Source organism: Amblyomma americanum, chromosome 1, assembly GCF_052857255.1.
Source record: "Amblyomma americanum isolate KBUSLIRL-KWMA chromosome 1, ASM5285725v1, whole genome shotgun sequence".
NCBI classification, from domain to species: domain Eukaryota; kingdom Metazoa; phylum Arthropoda; class Arachnida; order Ixodida; family Ixodidae; genus Amblyomma; species Amblyomma americanum.
The window spans coordinates 107,624,488-107,644,173 of NC_135497.1; the positions used below are offsets into that span (position 1 = coordinate 107,624,488).

Here is a 19,686-nt window from a genome sequence, read left to right on the forward strand (position 1 = left end):
CAGTACTGATATTGTTAGTATGTTATTTTTAGCTGCAATCGTACAATTTCACAACAATCTTACAACAAATAGTTAAGGGGGGAGCCTGGTCTCGACAAAAAAAAATTTATTAATTAAGTCACAGTTAAAAAACCTTCAGAGAACATGTATTTTTGTGTGCCGATTCTAAATATGTCATTCAATTTCATGTAAAACAATTCCTTGAGCACTTATGTAATTTTTATGCATGTATCTTGTGAAGAGCTTTGAAAAAAATTTGCTGCAGAAAACTTGAAAACTTGCCATTGGATTCTCTTGATACCAAGAAATGCAATAAGGGTAAAATTGTCTTCCTGCCTATCATAGAACTTAAGTTATAGGGTTTTAAAGTTGTCGCTTCAGAAATGCAAACAAAAGTGTGTACTCTTCGTTTCTGAAGTGGCAGCTTCAATACCCTATAACTCAAGTTCTATGATAGCCAGGATGATAATTTTACCATTATTGCATTGCTTGGTATCAAGACAATGCAATGGCATACATTTCAGCGATTTTCCTACAGCAAATTTGCTTCCAAGCTCTTCGCAAAATAATTGCATAAAAATTACACAAGTGCTAAAAAAATTGTTTTACATGAAATTAAATTACATATTTAGAATCAGCACGCAAAAATAATGTTCCCTGAAGATTTCATAATTATTACTACATTAATAAAATTTCGTTTTCAAGACCAGGCCCCCCCCTTAAGCAAATGATAACGGAAAGGCCCCGTGCAACAGCCATGCAAACTATAGACTAGCGGAGTTATAGATACTCAATTTTTAAACTTCCTATACTGTATACTGTAGCCTGCACTTTTCAATGCTGCATACATTTCACAACAGTGGGCGCCAAGTTTAAGTGCAAAAGACAAATGCCGGGCAAAGCAGTGCTCACCCATCTGATAAGAAAATGGGAGGTGGCATACTGTCACCGAGAACCGGTAGAGAGTTTAAAGAAGACCTTTAGTAGGCACAAAAGCACAGGTAGGGCAGGCACAGCTCATCCAACCGACGCGTGAGTGGGAGGAAGACGGGTGGGCGCCAATGAACCTAGTCCAAGCGCATGGCGGCACTAGTAAATGGCCAACAGTGTGGCAACATGAACACAGCTGCTGCATAATATTCAAGAACTAAAGAAATGTAAATGAGTGCAAGCAGTGCGCTATTTGGAAAAGTGTGACTAACAGCTCTAGCAACTTACTATTTTCATAAAGTTCATCTGAGTCACCCAGATTCATTTCTGAAAAAAAAAAAAGAAAAAGAATACAGTATAGCAAATTAGCAACCACTACGAGAAAGGTAGCTGACAACATACTAAATTTACATCAGTCTATAAAATATCATAGAGCCCAGGATAATTAGTAATGTGCAGTACATTTGGATGCTTGCTTTTGTCACAACAAAACTCTTCCATACCAACAATTAAAAGCATTCAGCTCAACTTTCTGGACACCTTAAAGACGTATACACACCTTAAATTTTGGGTGCGTGTTTTTTGTTTGTAATGTTCGCAAGGCATTATTATAAATGGATTACCACCTGGTATTCTTCTAGGGCTGCTAAATAATTTATAATCGCATTTCTTTCTCGTGCTGTTTCGGTCTCAGTTTCAACAGCTGAATGAGGATTGTGACGTCAACGTGTATTTACAGGTCACGTGAGACATGAAAAAACTGCAATATAATCGCTGCTTCCTCATTCATTGTCATTTCAGCTCTTGAGGAAGGCTGGCTTCAGCACTACAGTAAATTAAGTAGATGAAGCAGCGATTATATGGACGTTTTTTATGCCTCACGTGACACAGAAGTACTCTTTGACGTCACAGCCATTGTTCGGCTGTTGGAACCGAAACTGAAATAGCACGACAGAAAATATTCGATTACAAATTATTTAGCGGTCGTACGCGAATATCACATGGTGATTCATGCGTAGTGCAGTCTTCCGCATCATTATAGAGAAGAAAACATGCCACCAAAATTAGGTGTCTACACTCCTTTAAGCTTGTGTCAGGTCCTTCCATGTCATTCCTGGTTACAAATTGTAAGTGAAACATTTTTCGCAATGAGGGGGCACAACGGTTAAAAAAGAAACATGGGGATTCCACACACTAAAATCAGTGCATTTACCAGCTTACTTTTTTTTTCCGGTGAAACCATTTTCACATTTTAACAGTACATTTATTATTTCACATAAATAGTCATGGAGATAAAAATGTAATTTTTTTGTAGAGGTAATTAAAGCAGCTGAGTGCTCACAACACTGCTTGTGTAAGGTCAGCAAACTGCTCAAAATGTGAGAACATACATTATTTGACCGTGCTGGTAAAGTTGAAGAAATCTGATACAGGAAAAAAAAAAAAAGCAAGAAAATTTTACATTCTGAACGTTTAAAAAGTAACAAAGAACAAATGTTTTGCACAAGCTTGTATTGCATCACACAGAAAAAATAATTTCTGGCCAAAAGTAGTCAACAGCATCATAAGAGAACTGCAACATTTGCTCAAAAATTACTTTATGGGAGCATGAACGTCCCAAAAATATGCAATAAATACCATATTTACTCACTGATTTGCACACTCACATAATTTTTGCACTAATATTTATTACCCACATCTATAAAAAAAAATTTTACTCGCATATTTTGTGCTCCCTGCTATGCAAGCATATCAACATGCACGCAGAACAAGCTTGGGAAGATCGGCACAGACACGTCGCCGCGTGCGGCTGCGAAAGGTGAATGAGTGGCATAAAAAAAAGTCTAATTTGTTTGTGAATTGGTTCCGGTAAAGTAAATTCAACTGCACACCATTTACCCAGCTCGCTCGCTCCAGTGGTCACTTTCCTGTACGAACGGCTGCGAGAGCAAACTGCCGGTAACCTCAGAGCGTGTCGTGCCACAATGCAAAACTACTGAGCTATTGGCTGTTCTGTCAGCCAGGCCTCATGCGAGGGCGCCATTTTATTTCCTTGTATCTCCATTCGGCTCTGACTGGTGGCTTTGTGATTTTTCAGTATTTATTGCCATCAAGCGGGGAACTACATAACACGGATTTGGACTGCACTAGGGGTGTGCGTAGACTTGTAGTGTGCAGTCAACTTTTCTTGACCAGCAGGGAGGGGTGTGAGTTGCGGGATCGGCGTAGCATATATGCGGCAATATACTGTACACATTTCACATTATGACCTTTGTGGAGCTTTTTAGGACTAGTTCACGAAATCTCCGCATAATTTGTGCACCCCCTTTTTGAAGTCTTAATTTTAGGAAGAAGAAAAGTGCGCAAATTACGCGAGCAAATAAGGCAATTGTACACATCTTGGCCTTTGCTGTAAAAGTGAGCAGTGTCTCAAAAGGGTATTACTTTTCAAATGCAAGGTATCGTTTATTCAACCTCTGCCTCAGAGACACTGCTGGAGACAAAGCAACTGCAGTTTTTAATGACATAGTTGGATGCCTAACAGGTGGTGCTGTGCACACTGTAGATGAAGGCTGATGCAGACTTTCATAATCTGTGATAATTTTTAACTGCATTTTTAGTCCTGTACACAGCCCCTAACATCCAAATTTTATTCTGATCACATTAGATGAATCAAGTAGCTAAGTGAATCTCAAAGGAAACAGACTATACCTTTCAAGTCAAGAAGCTCTTCGGAGGCCAAGTCCTTCGGCACATCAGTGTTTCCAGATGGCTCAGAATTTCCTGAAACTGCACCTGCATTTTCTTCTAAAACGGAACAATAAAAAAAAATCAGCAATGCATCTCGTAATATTACAGTCAGACACCTTTATACACAAACAACAAGCATGGGTTAAAGTTAGTGAAATTAGTGAAGGAACACGAAAATGATTAGGCAGGACACTGATGGGGTGGTCCCCTACGGTATCTTGTCCAGAAAGAATTGCTGCCTTGAGAGAAAAGTTGTGTTCTGTTGGGTTTAATGGCACATAAGCAGCTAAGGCTATCCTGTGCCAGGCTCAAGGTATATGAACACTTTTCTGTAGGTGGGAGGAAACATGGTTGTGTAGAGGACTTAAATTGCTATTTCGTTCTGGTAGTAATAAGAGAAAGATTTTATAAATGGCTAAAAATAAACGCTTTCAAGAAGGTCAGATAACCTCAGTAGCCATCCTTGGCTGGGCAAGGATCCTGAGGCTCCCAACCATTCAAATAACCACCTCAGCCCTCTTCTCATGGAATGAGAAAATGGCTGAAATGCATCATATTATAAAGCAAAGCTGTGGATCAAAATTTACAGTTTCTGAAGAACACCTGCTTCTTTTAAAAAGCTAAAAACGGAAGATATGTCAACAATGGCATTTTCACCTAAAAGCAGCGCTAGGTGTAAAGGAATGTATTCATTATAAAACTTCGTAAAGTGCTTATTTCTTAGTTTTTCGAGTTTTGCACAAGAGAACAAAATATGGTTTATTGTTAGTTCGTCTCCACATCTTTCACAACGAGGTTTGTCTTGTTTCGTTAGTAAGAAATTATGTGTAATGTGTGTATGTCCAATGCGGAGACGACATAAAATTACTTCAATAAATCGTTCCTGGTGCCTACAGGTCTTCCATTCACCCAGGACAGGTTTTACAAAGTGCAGCTTGTTGTTAACCTCATTGTCCCAAGAAGCCTGTCATTTTTCTCTCAATTTATTCTGGACTAACTTGATGCAGTCCTTATGCGGTATGTTTACTGGTTTTATTTTTGCATTAAGGGCAAGTGCGGCGCTTGCATCAGCCCTCTCATTTCCGCTGATGCCCACGTGACCGGGAACCCAGCAAAACTTTATTGTATGTCCTTGTGAATCAGCTCGTATTACATTATGTATTATGTTTCCTATTAAGGGTTCGGTTGCATTTCTGGGGTTTATTGCTGTAATTACGCTGCGGGAGTCACTGTAGATAACACTGTTCTGTATGTTTTTCTTCAATATTTGTTCTACAGCTAGAGCAATGGCGTAGCATTCTGATTGAAGCGCACTGAGGCAGCCTGACTACTTTTTCCCATTTCCCTTGCACTATCGCGCTCCCTACATAGAGTGCTGTCTTAGATCCATCTGTGTAGAAATCTGTGCAATTCTTGTATTTTTCACTTACTCCAAGAAACTCTTGCTGCATATATTCCAGTGGGGTGTCTTTTTTTAATGTGTGTCAGTGCGAAATCGCATACACCAGGAAACAAGTACCAAGGTGGCAACCTATCGGGTCTCTGGGCAACATCAGGAAGTGCATCTAGTATGTTTATTTCTTGGCATATTTCTTCAAAGCGGAGGAGCAATGGTTTTACAGCTTGAGGTTTGTTGGTGAACAGTGTTCTGGATGGGCATTTTGTAACTATGGTGTAACAAAGATGTTTCGGTAGCGACCTTATTTTCAGTATGTATGCACAGGTAAGCATTGTTCTCCTGTTGGTGAGGGTCGGTTCATTTGCTTCTACGTGAAGGCTATTTATGGGTGATGTTCTGTAAGCACCAGTTGAAAGGCGCAACCCGAGGTTTTGTACTGGATCTAGCTTTTTAAGGTATGATGGCCTCGCAGACCCATACACTATGGATCCATAGTCTAACGAAGAGCGTACTAGAGAGCGATAGATGTGCAATAGGCACCTCCTATCGGATCCCCAACGCTTCCGTGAGAGTACTTTGAGTATATTCAGGGATTGGGTGGCTTTCTTTTTTAGGGTGTTTATATGTGGTAGAAACGTTAGCTTTTTGTCAAAAGTTAAGCCTAAAAATTTGTGTTCTTGTTTTACTGGAAGTGTGGTGTCGTTCAAGTGGAGGGTGGGATCAATCTGCAGTCCTCTCTGCAGCGAGAAAAGAACCGCAACAGTTTTCTGTGGAGAAAACCTAAATCCATTTCTGTCTGCCCAAAGTGCTAATTTGTTTATTGTGAGTTGTAGTTGTCTCTCACAAGTTGCCAAGCTAGAAGATGTGCATGCAATTTGAAGGTCATCAACGTAGACCGAGTACATAATGGACTGTGGAATTATACTGGTTACAGAATTCATTTTTACTATGAACAATGTAGTACTTAATATGCATCCCTGAGGAACGCCGTTTTCCTGAGTAAAATTATTTGAGAGGGTTGCGCCGAGACGAACTTGGAAAGAACGGTTGGATAAAAAGTCGCTCAAATATTTCAGCATCCTCCCGCGGATACCAAGCTCTGCCAGGTCGCGAAGAATCCCGAACCTCCAGGTCGTGTCATATGCCTTCTCCATATCGAAAAAAACTGAAAGGCAGTGTTGCCTGTGTATAAAGGCCTCTCGGATTGTGTTTTCCACGCGGACTAAATGGTCGACTGTGGAACATGTTTTTTAAAACCACATTGGTGGACATCAAGAAGCTCTCGGGATTCTAGAATAAACATTAATCTAATATTTAAAACACTCAAAAGATTTGGCAAGACAGCTTGTAAGGGTTATAGGCCTGCAACTGTTAGGGGAGGTTGGTGGCTTTCCTGGTTTTAGAAATGAAACAATAACGGCTTTTTTCCAAGCAGCTGGTATTTTCCCTACTACCCATATTTTGTTTAAAAATTTTAACAGAACTTCTACAGATTGCTCAGATAGATGGGACAGCATTCCATAATGAATTTCGTCGGGGCCTGGTGCAGTTTGTTTACCTATAGACAGTACTCTCTGTATTTTTTGAAGTGTAATCAAATTATTGTAAGGCTCGTTTGTGCTGCCTGCCGTAGGGAGCCTTTGTTTTTCAGTTGTGTTTTTGTATTTTAAGAATGACTGTGTACAGTGGGAAGAACTAGACACTATAAAAAAATGTTGCCCCAAAATGTCTGCTTGTTCTTTAATACTTGTCTGAATACCAGGATCCGTCAGCAGAGGAGGGGTGAATGGGGAATAGCTGCCATTTACTTTTCTGACCTGCTCCCACAGTTTTTTTGATGTTACCGAGCTGTTTATTGAAGACACATAGTTTTGCCAAGACATTTTTTCCGTGTTCCGCCGTATATATCGGGCTTTAGCTTTTGCCTTTTTGAAAACTATTAGATTTTCGTAAGTAGGATACCTACGAAATACACCCCAGGCCTTATTTTGTTGTTTTTTGGCTTCCCAACATTCTCGCGTCCACCATACCTTGTGGTTCTGGCGCACCACGCCTGTGGACAGGGGAATAGCTAGCCGTGCAGCATCGATGATACACTTTGTGAGAATTTCATTGAGTTCATCTATGCTAAGTGTTTCTGAGTAAATGTCTTCTAATCTGGCCTTTTCTCTAAACAATGCCCAATCAGCTAAATGTAGCTTCCATCGCCGTGGTTTGGTTGGGATGACTGCAGGTGAGCATGACAGGCTTATAAAAACTGGTAGGTGATCACTCCCAAACGGGCTGTCTAAAACGTCCCACTTAATATCGCTAAAAACAGAAGGTGAACAAAAAGACAGGTCTAAACTGCTCATTTTCCCAGACGTTGGGGAACAGTATGTGGCCTTTTTCGTATTTAAAAGACATACATTATTCGCCAGGATAAAATCTTCCGATTATTTGACCTCTAGCGTCACAGCGTTCGCTTCCCCACAGGGAGGAGTGAGCATTAAAATCCCCAAGTAACAGATATGGCTCCAGAAGTTCTCTGATCAGTTGCTGTAGATCATGGAGTGTTAACGTAAAATGTGGAGGAATGTATACTGAACAGATTGTTAGTGTTTTGTAGCTTACGATACTGACTGCAACCGCCTCAAGTTTTGTTTTGAGTTTAATTTCTTGAGCAGGGACGCCGCTTTGAACGACTATCGCGACGCCTCCCGATAGCCGATTTGCCTGCTCTCGATCGCGTCTAAAAGTTTTATAATGTTTCAGGATATGTACATGTTGTGGACCAAGATTGGTCTCCTGAAGACATAAAGCTATGGGTAACATTGACCCTAAAATATGTGTTATGTCGCTGTAATTCCGCATAAGTCCTCTACAATTCCAATGGATTAAAAAAGCCATGTTTATGTTTTTGAGAGGAAATGAAAGGGGATTTACTTGGGTAGTGGGCCTGTTATTAGGGGCCTGTCTTTTTTTCGTTCAAGAGAGCTGTTCCGCCGCTGCAAAGCAGGCAGAGTGGCAGTTGTATCCACTGCCTCACGAGAGGCGCTGGAGGACCGCGGGGAAGCCGCAGGTTTGTGGGTTTCAGTCCTCCCCCGGTAGGGGGAAGTCCTGCGGGATGCCAACGCATGTACCGGCGCTCCCTGCTTTGACACTGGCAAGGCAGCTTTCGCTGACCCTGCCTGGGGCGTGAGTGGCCCTGCCATTGGCTCGATGGAAGTGGCCTCGGCAGGCACCGGGGTGCTGTGTGGTGCACCGCCCCTGCGCACCACATCAGCAAAGCTGGATTTTGCTGTGAAAGAGAACTGGTTGGTAACGGCAAATCGCCTTCTTGCTTCTCTAAATGAAATGTTTTCCTTGGTTTTTATCGTGATAATCTCTTTTTCCTTCTTCCAGGACGGACAGGCCCTGGAGTATGCAGCATGTTCTCCTTCGCAGTTAGCGCAGCGCCGGGCTGCGTCACATTCCTCAGAAACGTGATCCTTGGAAGCACATTTTGCGCACGTTTTGCGGCCGCGGCAGCTCTGTGAGCCGTGGCCAAACCTTTGACAGTTGAAGCATCTTCGTGGGTTTGGAATATAGTGCCTGACGTTTACTTTTAAGTATCCTACATCGATGGTTTCTGGTAATGTACTTGTATTGAATGTTAGAACCAAGTGTTTTGCCTCCATTTCTTTGTTGTCTTTCCGGATTTTGATTCTGTACACATCTGTGACATTTTGGTCAGACAGGCCTTCCAGCAATTCTTTTTCGGTTAGGTGTATGAAGTCATTTTCAGAGATGACACCACGGACTGAGTTTAGGGATCGGTGCGCTGTTATGGAAACTGGGATTTCTCCGATGGATGCAATGTTTGCGATTTTCGAGTTCTGGATGTTGTCAAGGAGTTCTAACAATACGTCTCCGCTGGCCATTTTAGACACCTTGTAGCCAGGGCCCAGGGTATCTGTTAGGCATTTAGACACAAAGAACGGAGAAATTATTCGTGCTTGTTTTTCATTACTTTCACTGTGGATAACATAGAACTTGGTGAATGTCAATGTCGGTTTCTTTTTTGAAAAAAAAGTCTGCTGCTTCGTTCCGCCCTCTCTTGAGAGAGCGATTGGGTTTTGAAAGGGGGGAGCCATAAAAAATAAAGTTTTTCAGTCATGGTGCCAGCCACCCACCATGGAATCCAACAAGGGGACGGGACAGGAACTTGAACGCAAGTCCTGCCCATGCCAGCTGTACACCTCAACTATAACCAAATACGACACAACTCAGGGTGGTTGGCCACACAAGGTTAACCCTCGCCGCCTATGAAAAGTGAAAAAAACTAAGAAGTAAGTAGGAGATAGGAGAGTTGTGAGAAAGATATAGGAAAGTGAAAGACAGAGGGGAGGATAGGAAAAGGAGACTGCCGATTTCCCCCGGTCGGGTCAGGCCGGAGGTGCCGTCTACGTGAAGCTGGGGCCAAAGTGGTGTGTTGCTTCCGCCGAGGGGCCTTAAAGGTCCAAACGCTCGGCACCGGCTCAACCACCAGGATCCCCTTTTCCCTGGACACGGCGATGCCACGCACGGCGAAGCGTGGGTGCTCGGGTCCGTGGTGATGCACTGTTCACCATCATCCCCTTGCGGGGATGTCCCTGCGGATGCTCGGGAACCCGCGGTGTCGCCACTCACCGTCGCGGCGCCTGCAAGCTGCAGGCGCCCCCTTGCGGGGTCTTGAGAGAAAAGGTAACTGAAACTTCTGCTCTTGTGTCAAGAAAAAAGGCTGCCAAATTACATGCGTGGCAGCACATTAAAATAGGCGACATTCTGTCATTTCCGTCTTCTTTCTTTCCAACAAAAAAGAAATATGCAAGTATGCAACTGCAAGCATGCACCACCTCGCTTCTGTTATCAAGGTTGTATCAGAAGTTCTGCTTCTGTGAGTAATCCATGCACAGGTTCCTCCAATATGAAAGGGAACTAAGTTTCAACATTCAATTCATGACTACGCTATAATTATGTGTGGCAAGTACACATTTTCCTGTTTCTAGCTAGTTTTCCTCTTGGCCTATAATACCAAATAATCACTTTCATCTTTAGTAGAGAAATAATGAAAAAAATTCATCTTTTTGTGCAAACTGGGTGTTTCCTTTTGTATTGGAGGGACCTGCATATGTTTGTATTTAGGTTACAGCTTGTTGTGTTGCTACACAGTAGCTTCTTCAGCCATACATCAAAATCATTTTAAAATTAATTGATATTTTGACACAAAGCTTATTTGGCAATCATGGGTATAATTTCGCTTTAAACATATTTTTTTATTCTTGTTACATGTCCGTTACATTTCAGTGTTTTTAGTGAAAGTAGTGCTATCTCAGTCATTACAATGCAGTATCTATCAGTACATGTAAACTTTGTCCTCAGTGTAAATTTCTTGCTGTCTTTTGTCGCTAAGTGTTAAAAAGGAAACTGAGAACAACTCGTTTTAGTTTTCAAATCAAATTTTTGTTTTCAGTAAAATTCAATGCTGTAGCTCTTTCTGGCTATGTTGATGTCTGTCTGGCAGCAAAAGACCTTTTTTGCAGAAAAAAACTAGAACTACCAACTTTTCCACCACTTGTTTCAGAATCATCACATCAAGACAAAAAAAAAATGACGGAGGGCACTTAAGGGGAGACGCAGGTTTGAAATGAACATTTTTATTATTAAAGATATCGTAATGAAATTAGGTGTCTATACATCTTGCTTTTCCATTTTCAATCATATTATTAGTTTCAGTATATCTCAATTAGATCCCATATTAGAGAAAAATAACTGAAGCCTAATTAGTAAAATTCTTATGGGTCGTTAAGACACTTTCTATATTTTTTGGTTTTGATTGAAATTGGGCTGTAACCAAAGACCTGCCATCTGGAGCTATGCTAATTATATTGTCATTGAAATACATCACCATATAAAAATGTTAATTTTTGTCCAAGCACCATAATTACGAAGTACAGTTAGGTGGAATTATGGTTCACAAAACTTGAAATGTTTGACTCAGCCAAACAAAAACATCATAGCTCCACAGTTTAGTTCGTTCTGAATTCAACGGTTCAAAAAACACGAAGCTGAGGAAATTTTAAGTGCACGCGCCAGCCATTCGGACGTTGTATTAGAGGCCTCAAAAACAGCCGAATGTGGCTGTTCCAAAAATATTTCGCAGTAGTAAGTAATACCAGGTAGTGGGAAAGGGTACCAGCTTTCAAACAAAACCAAGATGGCGGCCATCGGGGACGCGGTCATGGGAAGCGGCGGGTGTGAAGTCCCCCGCATTTTGCTCCGAAACTGATGTTTCCGAGAATCGCAGGTGCAAAATATAAGATATTTTAGTATTTGGAGCTCGAATTTAGAAGCTGAAACTTTTTAGGCAGGAACTTTAGAGTGTATTGATCCTGAATATGCCATTTTTTCAATATCGAAATTCTCACATCTTTCGATCATTTCAAGACCTACTACATCCCCCTTTAAGACAACTTACGCACTTTGCAATGCAAAAATATTGTTTTTTTCTATTATTTATTTTTTCTTTTCCTAATGACACATCTACTAATTAGTATACAGTCATAAGGAAGGAGCTGTGTCACTGCTACAAGGCAAATCTCAACGGCCACTGAAATTTTTCTCGTATCTTACACCAAGCTTGTGTGCACCGCAATCACTACTTTCGATACTGCACAAATAAAAATATTTTTATAAATCTAAACTAAATGCTGAAATACACTTATTTGGAGTAAAAGGATGTTTTTAGTTGTTATTAAAGGCCATTTGAGTTGTCTTGAAAGGCACTGCCTTTTGTATGATTTTCTGTCGCAGTTCTGCAGTGATCTGGCAACCCTGATACCACTGGCGTTCCCGCCTTCTGCGATGGAGAGTATACGTTTTAAACCAGACCGATACAATTTTAGATTACTGTAGACTAATATTTTACTGCTTACATTAAAGTTTAGGAGAATAATGTTTGTTCATGCTTTTGTACCGTGAACATATTGACCAAGAAACTGTGCACTGGCACCACTCGAAGTAGCGCTAGCAACCTTGGGCAACTCTGGAAGGCTCTCGAAATCTCGATAAAGTTCTGCTGTGCTGCTCCGTTGACTCGAGAGACTATTGACTCAATGGCCATAATGCCCATGTGACATGGGTATTATAGATGCATAAATTATTACTACCTCGGGACTTAAAAGGGTTGCCCAACTTGAGCTTATTCAATATCTCACAGTCTTGGTTATACTGCATATAAAACACAATGGCCATTTTGTCTGCCAATTGTCGAGCAGCACATGTGCTTACTTTGCTTTTTCATGGCGCGCGTGCATGCACGCACACACGCACGCACAGCAATGCTGCAAGATCCCTGTAGTGTGTATAACATTAGCCAAGCATGGATATGCGTGGTGCACATGATGTTCACCTTATGGGAAGAGTTCGAGGGAAAGTAGTGTAAAAAAATTCTTCAATCACTTTTGCGTGTTTTCTTTACAGTATGTCTGGTGAAGAAAAGGTTTGGTTTATGGGGGTTTAACGTCCCCAAGCAACTCAGGCTATGAGAGACGCGTCTGGTGAAGAAAAGTTAGGGAGATTAACCAGTTTAACTCTTTCCATATCAGGCCCATTGAACATTGTTTCAGCCCGCTAATGATGGCTTCATGCACCGATTTCGGAACTTTCTATGATGCTTACTGCCACGCTGCATGTCTGGCTTGTAGTCAAAGAACCAGTTTCATTTTCGATGTAGTTTTGTTTTTTTCGTGCTACGCGTCATTTCTTTAACACGCTGCTAAGATGTAGTAGAGCTCTCATGGCCTGTTAACGACGACTTTGCCGCTTGACTTCGGAGCCTTCCGCACTGCTTATAGGCACACTGAGTCATCTGGCTTGTAATTAGGCAAATAAAACTTCGTTTTCGACGTAGTTTTTTATTTTTCCTGCAAGACATCATTTTTTTAATGCGTTCTGAGAAGCGGTAGCGTCAAAGTTGCCAGGCATCCTCAACATGCGCAACGCGTGGTCTAAACGTCTTAAATCTCAGGACTTCGTTTTGTCTGTGATTGATTTTAGCGACGACCCGAGCAGCAACAAGTCTGAAGATACTGCCTTTTCATCGAGATTCAGCTCTGACATCGGCAACGACGGAAACCAGCTTGGAACAGATTTTTCAAGTGGCTGATAACCTTGGCCACTGGTGGCCGCTGCTAGCTTATCTTAACAGACATGTAATACATCGCTTTAAAACTCTGCTCATGGTGCTTATAAGAATGCATGTATATTTATTTACATTTGCTCAAAATCTAGCAGGATCCAGTAGTATTTATGTTTAGAGAAAGGCTATGTGCGAACAAAAGCACGAAGTGCCTATTCTTTCGGCAAGTAAAGCCGGAATGCCGGAGGAACGTTTTCTGAGCTTTTGCAGTACCAATTATCCTATGCAGCTAGCAAACAGCAACGCTCTGTATTTTTTCTTTTTTTGCACCAGACTGCATCTTTCACCTGCCTGAGAACCCATCACGAAAGGAACCAACCATGCTAACTGCCGAGCAACACAAGCAACATAATCAGGAGCCCAGCGACCGAGCCAGCTGAGTTGATATGACGTCGGCGTGGCCAAGCTTACTATGCAGCTAACAGCAGTGCCACATTCTCACCTAGCGGCATCGGTGCATAAGGGCGCAACGCGCGGCCGAAGGAAGGCACTGCGATATTTACACCTCCCCATTCTAGCTACCCTAGCACTGTCTTTTTTTCTTCGGCAAAACGAGTTGTACAGCTTGAAGTCCCATATTTTTCAGAGAAGATACTGCTCCGAGATGACTTCAGAGATGATTCCTCTGCACTTGCTGCGAGCACACCGCGTCTGAGAGTGCACACAGCTACCACTCGAAGGTCCTTGTAATCTCGATATATCAAGTTCCGTGCTGCTCCGCTGACTCAATGGCCATTGAAGCTGCCAGTGTAGCAGCACTTAATTAGCCTTTGAGTCGATATACTATCAGTTCAAGGGCTTTCGAAATGACCATGTGACAAAAAAATTACTCTGAGGCGCTGCGAAAAAAAAAAAAAAAAAAACTTGCCTGGTCAGTCACTATTCGCTTGGTAGCTATCAAACTAGTACAAACAATTTTGTAATGAAGGCATTTTTCACTTCAAACTGTGTCATCTTGAGCCAAACTTACTAGGCGAGAGACGTGAGCGGTCCGATGTCTCCATGACTTTTGCAACGGAGGCAGCTGCAGCCCTCTGGCTCCGAGTTACCAAGGGACTTGACTGAGGACTGGCACTAAGAAGAGTTTTACGAGGCGAGCTACGAGGCGAGCTGCGAGTTGTCATACGTGTCACTGGTGCCTCGACAGGCATTTCCTTTGCTTTCTTGACTGCACCCTGCACACATGCACCAGACAGTCACAAAGAAAAAGAAAATACCAGATATAAAGGCACTTTATCCTTACATCATGCTTTTATGCACCAAGACCACATTCAGAAAAGCAAAACCGCCAATAAAAACTGGACTACTATAAGACTAATCAGGTAAGACAAATAAGTCAAGCATGCTAACTCAAATTTTTATATGCACTTGTCTAAAAATAGCTTCTGCACCCAGCTAACTTACCTTCTACTGCAGCAAGACATTGAGTGCAATAATTATTGCCATTCACAGGCAGCACATTTGAAAGATGTAATTATGATAACCATAATTCTGCAATGCTGGCAAAGAAAAAAAAACCCCACAGGGTGATTGTTCTGCAAGTCCCAACTGTTAAAATGTTTATGAAAGAAGCCAACAGACTCCCTGGTCTAGAAATGCGTAGGAAATGTTACTATTTTTTTATTACGGTTTCATCAATTAGAAAAGGAAATTGGGAAATTATTGCAGATAAAAGATCATTTTGAGGAAAGCAGAAGAAAGGACAATCACAAGCTACTAATTAAATCCAAACTGACAAGCTTCGTATGTTGCATATGGTGCTCTGTCAACCAGGCTGCAGCAACGACTATTGTTGTGTACAGTGGAACCTTATTGATAGGTAAAAAAAAAAAAAAGATGGTCGATTTGCACAAGTAGGGCGATTTACATAGGAGTAATTGAACCAGGAGCAGGTTCAATTACTCCATGAACTTTCTTTACACAGCACAGTGCCAGAGTGCATTAGCCCAATAATGCTCTCGTGTCTTGTGTATATAGCGTTTTAGAGTTATGATGGTCCGACGTGACACAGTCTGTCAACAAACTGTAACCTGCGCTGAAATAATCATTTCAATTTCAATATCTTAGACAAAGCAAGCCAAATAAAAAGCTATTTCAGGCACATGACCCAGCTTCTGTAAACTGTATTATCATATAAAGAGGACCCGTTCATGTTGCTTTCCCCACAAGGAGTGGCCTTGCACAAGATCGTAAACAAGTACAGTACCGATTCCACTCTGAAACAGTGCTGTAGGCCACCTAAGCATTGCCTAAATTAGATGCAACATCTTTACATTCGATAAATGCGGTTATCGTGTACTTTCTCAGCTCTCTTCCATCCTGTCCTAAATGTGAGTGAGCTGGCTATGTCGAAGGGCCTGAGTGCTAATACTGTACCCTTTTTCTTTTGGATACACCTACGAAGCCACTGACTCTTTCTATGCCCTCATTTCCAATCGAGAGCAAGGTGTGTAGCATTTGTTAACGAGCCCACCATTGCTGTTGCACGCACTTTTGCTATGCCCTGTAACCACTGACCAGAAACATCAGCTTTATTATTTGATATTCCTTGTGTTTGAGTTCATGAAACTAACATTAGCTCTTACAGTAACTGGGAGACCCCTCATTGGCAAAAGTTGTCTTGGCATATAGATGGACACACTGTGTTGATGCATGTTGCACCTTGGTTTCAACAGAGCCAGCTATGCATATGCCGACTCGTCAAACATTTTGTAGGAAATAATGACGAACCTCTGCGCCCAGTTCTTTTATATGGAAACGCATGGTGTGGCCACATCTCGTGTCCCAAACAAAATGATAAAGCCAAGAGCCAGCCGTTTTGAGTGTGAACAAACATTACAAAGATTTGCGGCAATATTAATTACTGTGTACACTCTATGGCACAACAAACCAGCTTATTTGTGAGATGAAGGATGTGAAGTTCACCTGGAACAAAGAAATCACTGCTAGGTACAGTCCACTCAGAAAAAGCTGAGAGTTCACTTTGTACACAACTGTGTTCATAGCATGTCGAAGGGTTAATGGTATTAACTAGAAATTTGCCATTTTTCTTTCAACACACATTCTACTACTTTATACATTAGATCAATTTTTAATCCTGAACATGTATCCTTACATCACTGCCCTGTTTTTGAGCCACCCATCTTCAAATCACTTTTTGCAGATTCATTCACATTACCCTTGTTATCTCAAAGGCCTAGGCCTCAAGGAAAGTGAATGTGCCTATATCGACACTGGGCTAAATACTGCCACATTCTAATAAAATATGTTCAATTGTTTCTACAGTTTACCACACACTTGCATGTGCCATTTTCAATTAAATTTCTTTTTGCCAGCTTCGCGTTCTCAGACTTGGTTTCCACAAGCACGACTCATGTTTGTAAACACAGTGTTGGTTAGAGGCGCTGCCATCTGCTGCTGTGCACAGTTCATTTATCATTCCTTTCTTCCTTGCACAGCCGCAGACTAGAACAGACTTCCAAAGTTGCTATCATCACATGTTCATCACAGTTCATTGAAAATGTAAAAAGTTCCTGTTACTGCAACTATGTTTTTTTAATCCTGTCATCCCTTATGTAACGCCCCTTTTTGACCACTTTGAGGAAATAAAATGAAATGAAATGCTGTTTGAGCACTGCCTTCGATTTAAACCTATGAAGGGGTCTATTTAGTTTGAACAGTAGTATTTGCAAGGAGATGTAGTGCACATCTCAGCATGTCGGACAACCAAGAAGCTAGTGTGATTTGAAGAAATACCCTGTGGATACAGTGCCTTTTGGGGGTATAGCCAGCTTCACGACACACATCTATTGTGATGTTTTATAAAAGACAGCTTCGAAATGACGCTGCATACTTTGTCCTACTCTTCATCAAAGTCCTTGCCAACTGTTAACGAACAGCCACCTCCACTAGTAACACATGAAATGAGAAAAATATTTCGGAAAGTTGCCCTTACATGCATTTCTATGGGTCACGCTCCTCTCCAATAACTGCAGCCAGAGGTGACTTCCGCCCACACATATCATTGTGTTTTCGAAATACATCACCTTTAAATGATGTTCCATACTTTCATGTTCAGTTCATGAAAGGACAACCTCATAGATTCATAGTTAAATTGAAAAACTACTTTGAAAACTTTTGTTTACACGTATTTCTATGAGCTGTAATCACAATTCTTAGCCCAACTCGGGCGAGCAGGCAACAGCAGCGCTTCCGCATCTTGCTTGTGTCACAGATCAGTGTTGGTTGATACCAGGGGTGGCCAAACTGTGGCTCGCTAGTCGCATGTGGCTCCTCGCGGGTCCAAGTGCGGCTCGCGACTCTCTGGAATCTGTACCCCCTCCTATTTCTGTCTCTAATGACAGCTTCCTTTTTGTTCTAGAAAAGAGGCACATGCAGGCAGCTGTTGCCTGTTGGAGCCATCCTGCGGAGAATCCATAAAATGATGCATGCAGCAAGAAATAAAAAAAATTGCCACACCCTCTTCTTATTGCAGCTTTTCACTAAAAAGATTATTTTTTTTTTATGGCTCTTTGCATATGCCAGCCTGGCTGCGCCTGGTCTATATTATAATACGACACTTGCCTCACAATGTAGGCAGGAAGGTCTGTAAGTGAACGGCACCTACAACAAAGGTTCAGTCATAATCTTGTGCAAGCAAAAGACCTCTCTCTCTCTTGTAAACAATGCGACTTCAAAGGGGAATGGTCCGACTGGCAAAACCCCCACTTTCACCTCTGAACTAGGTTTGCATGTGCCAGGCGTTCCACCGCCAACCTTTTTACCCTGATCAGAGTAGCATCTGCGGCAGTATGCAGTCAGAAGCCGCATGTTTTGCCCACCAGACCAGCCCCATGTGCGCCAATGATGTAGGCTATTCCCCTAGTGTTCAGTGCATGTACAAATCAACAGTGCATGAGACAGTGTGGAGTGGCAGAACTAAACCATGACAACTGTACAACTGGCAATCGGCAACCACAAAGTACCAGCATAGTTGATAGGTTAGGACTGAGCAAGGCAATTTGTTTTTCTTCAAAATGGACTTTTAGAAAATTAATCTGATCTTTTAATAAGCTTTAATCCTTTGATGGTTTCTGCAGTAAGGAAACGGTTCCGAGCTTGAGTTTCAAATTTAGTGCCACACTGAAAATACCTGCTCATTGGGAGGTGCTCCCACCTCCAAGGTTTTACAAGAAGTTTTAGAACATTGCTTATGCTACCTTCTTGCAAAAAAAACAAAAACAACTTCAGTGTGTCACTTAGTGTGCAGTGACACGCTTTCCCGGTTTCGGTTCCTCCGTGTGATCGCAACAGATCGGCACAAAAGTTGATATTTATCTTTATTGGCACTATCTTGTAGAGGCCGGTGAAAGTTAGCTTCCATCTTCATTGGCGATGTCCTTAGTTTGTTTATTAGCGACACTCACGGCGTACTACCACTATCCTGGTTTACTAGTTAGTTATATTGAGTTTAATGGCATGAAAACAACTGAGGCTATGATGTGCCAAACACAAGGTTAGAGTTCTCTGTTAAAAAAAAAACCTTCTTATAACTAGATTTTGTTTAAAACACTGGCTTCCTTGAGAAACTTACAAATTCATGACAAATCGACAAGTGCTTGATCACCTAAAAGCAACAGGAGGTGCAACAGGATGCAATCATTGTAAAATGTTGTATTTCTTTCTAAGCTCTTCAAGTTTTATACATAAAATTAAAATGTGGTTTACTGAGTATTCAGCACCACATATTTCACTGTGAGGTTTGTCTTGTTTTGTCAGTAGGAAGTCGTGTATGAGTCCAATGCGTAGGTGATAAAATAACTTTGGTCCATTCTCCTAATAGGGGCTTCACAGAATGTAGTTTGTTGCTTACCTGCTCTTCCCATGCAGCCTGCCACTTATTTCTGAGTTTACAGTACATTAACTTCAAACAATCCTTGTGCAGTATGTTCACTTTTTTTATTTGACCAATTTGGGCTTGTGCAGCGCATGCATCTGCTTTCTCATTACCCACAATTCCAACATGGCTAGAGACCCAGCAGAATTTAATGTTCTTTTTGTTTTGCGATTTCAATTATGTTATGCATAATGTTTCCTATTATGGGTTCACCAGCATTTCTAGAGTGCAGTGCTTTTGAATAATCAGGGAATCGGTGTATATGATGCTATTTTTGATGTCCTCTCTTACTATTTGTTTGACAGCTCCGAAGACGGCATAACACTAGGCAGTAAAAACCGATGCGCACTGTGGCATTCGTATCATTTTTTTTTTCATTTTTTTAATTACTGCACTTCCAACATGACTTTTTGTTTTTGTTTTTGAGAAATTCAGTGTAGGTGTCATAGTCATGCCACGATATAACGAGCACGGATATTACGAATTATTGGCTACGTCAAGCTCTTCATA

General features: G+C 41.5%; 1 protein-coding gene across 2 annotated transcripts in view; it reads right to left on the reverse strand.

Moving 5' to 3' along the window:
• Positions 1-19,686, reverse strand: part of LOC144113416 (transcription factor E2F5-like) — a 57,203-nt gene that overhangs the window by 17,467 nt on the left and 20,050 nt on the right. The window contains exons 6-8 of one of the 2 annotated variants that reach the window (XM_077646484.1): positions 14,251-14,455; positions 3,643-3,735; positions 1,219-1,257 (exon numbers count right to left, since the gene is read on the reverse strand). In XM_077646484.1, the coding sequence (XP_077502610.1) occupies positions 1,219-1,257; positions 3,643-3,735; positions 14,251-14,455 (337 nt within the window). Of the gene's footprint in view, positions 1-1,218; positions 1,258-3,642; positions 3,739-14,250; positions 14,456-19,686 lie in introns of both variants that reach the window. The other variant, XM_077646483.1, reaches the window with a different exon arrangement.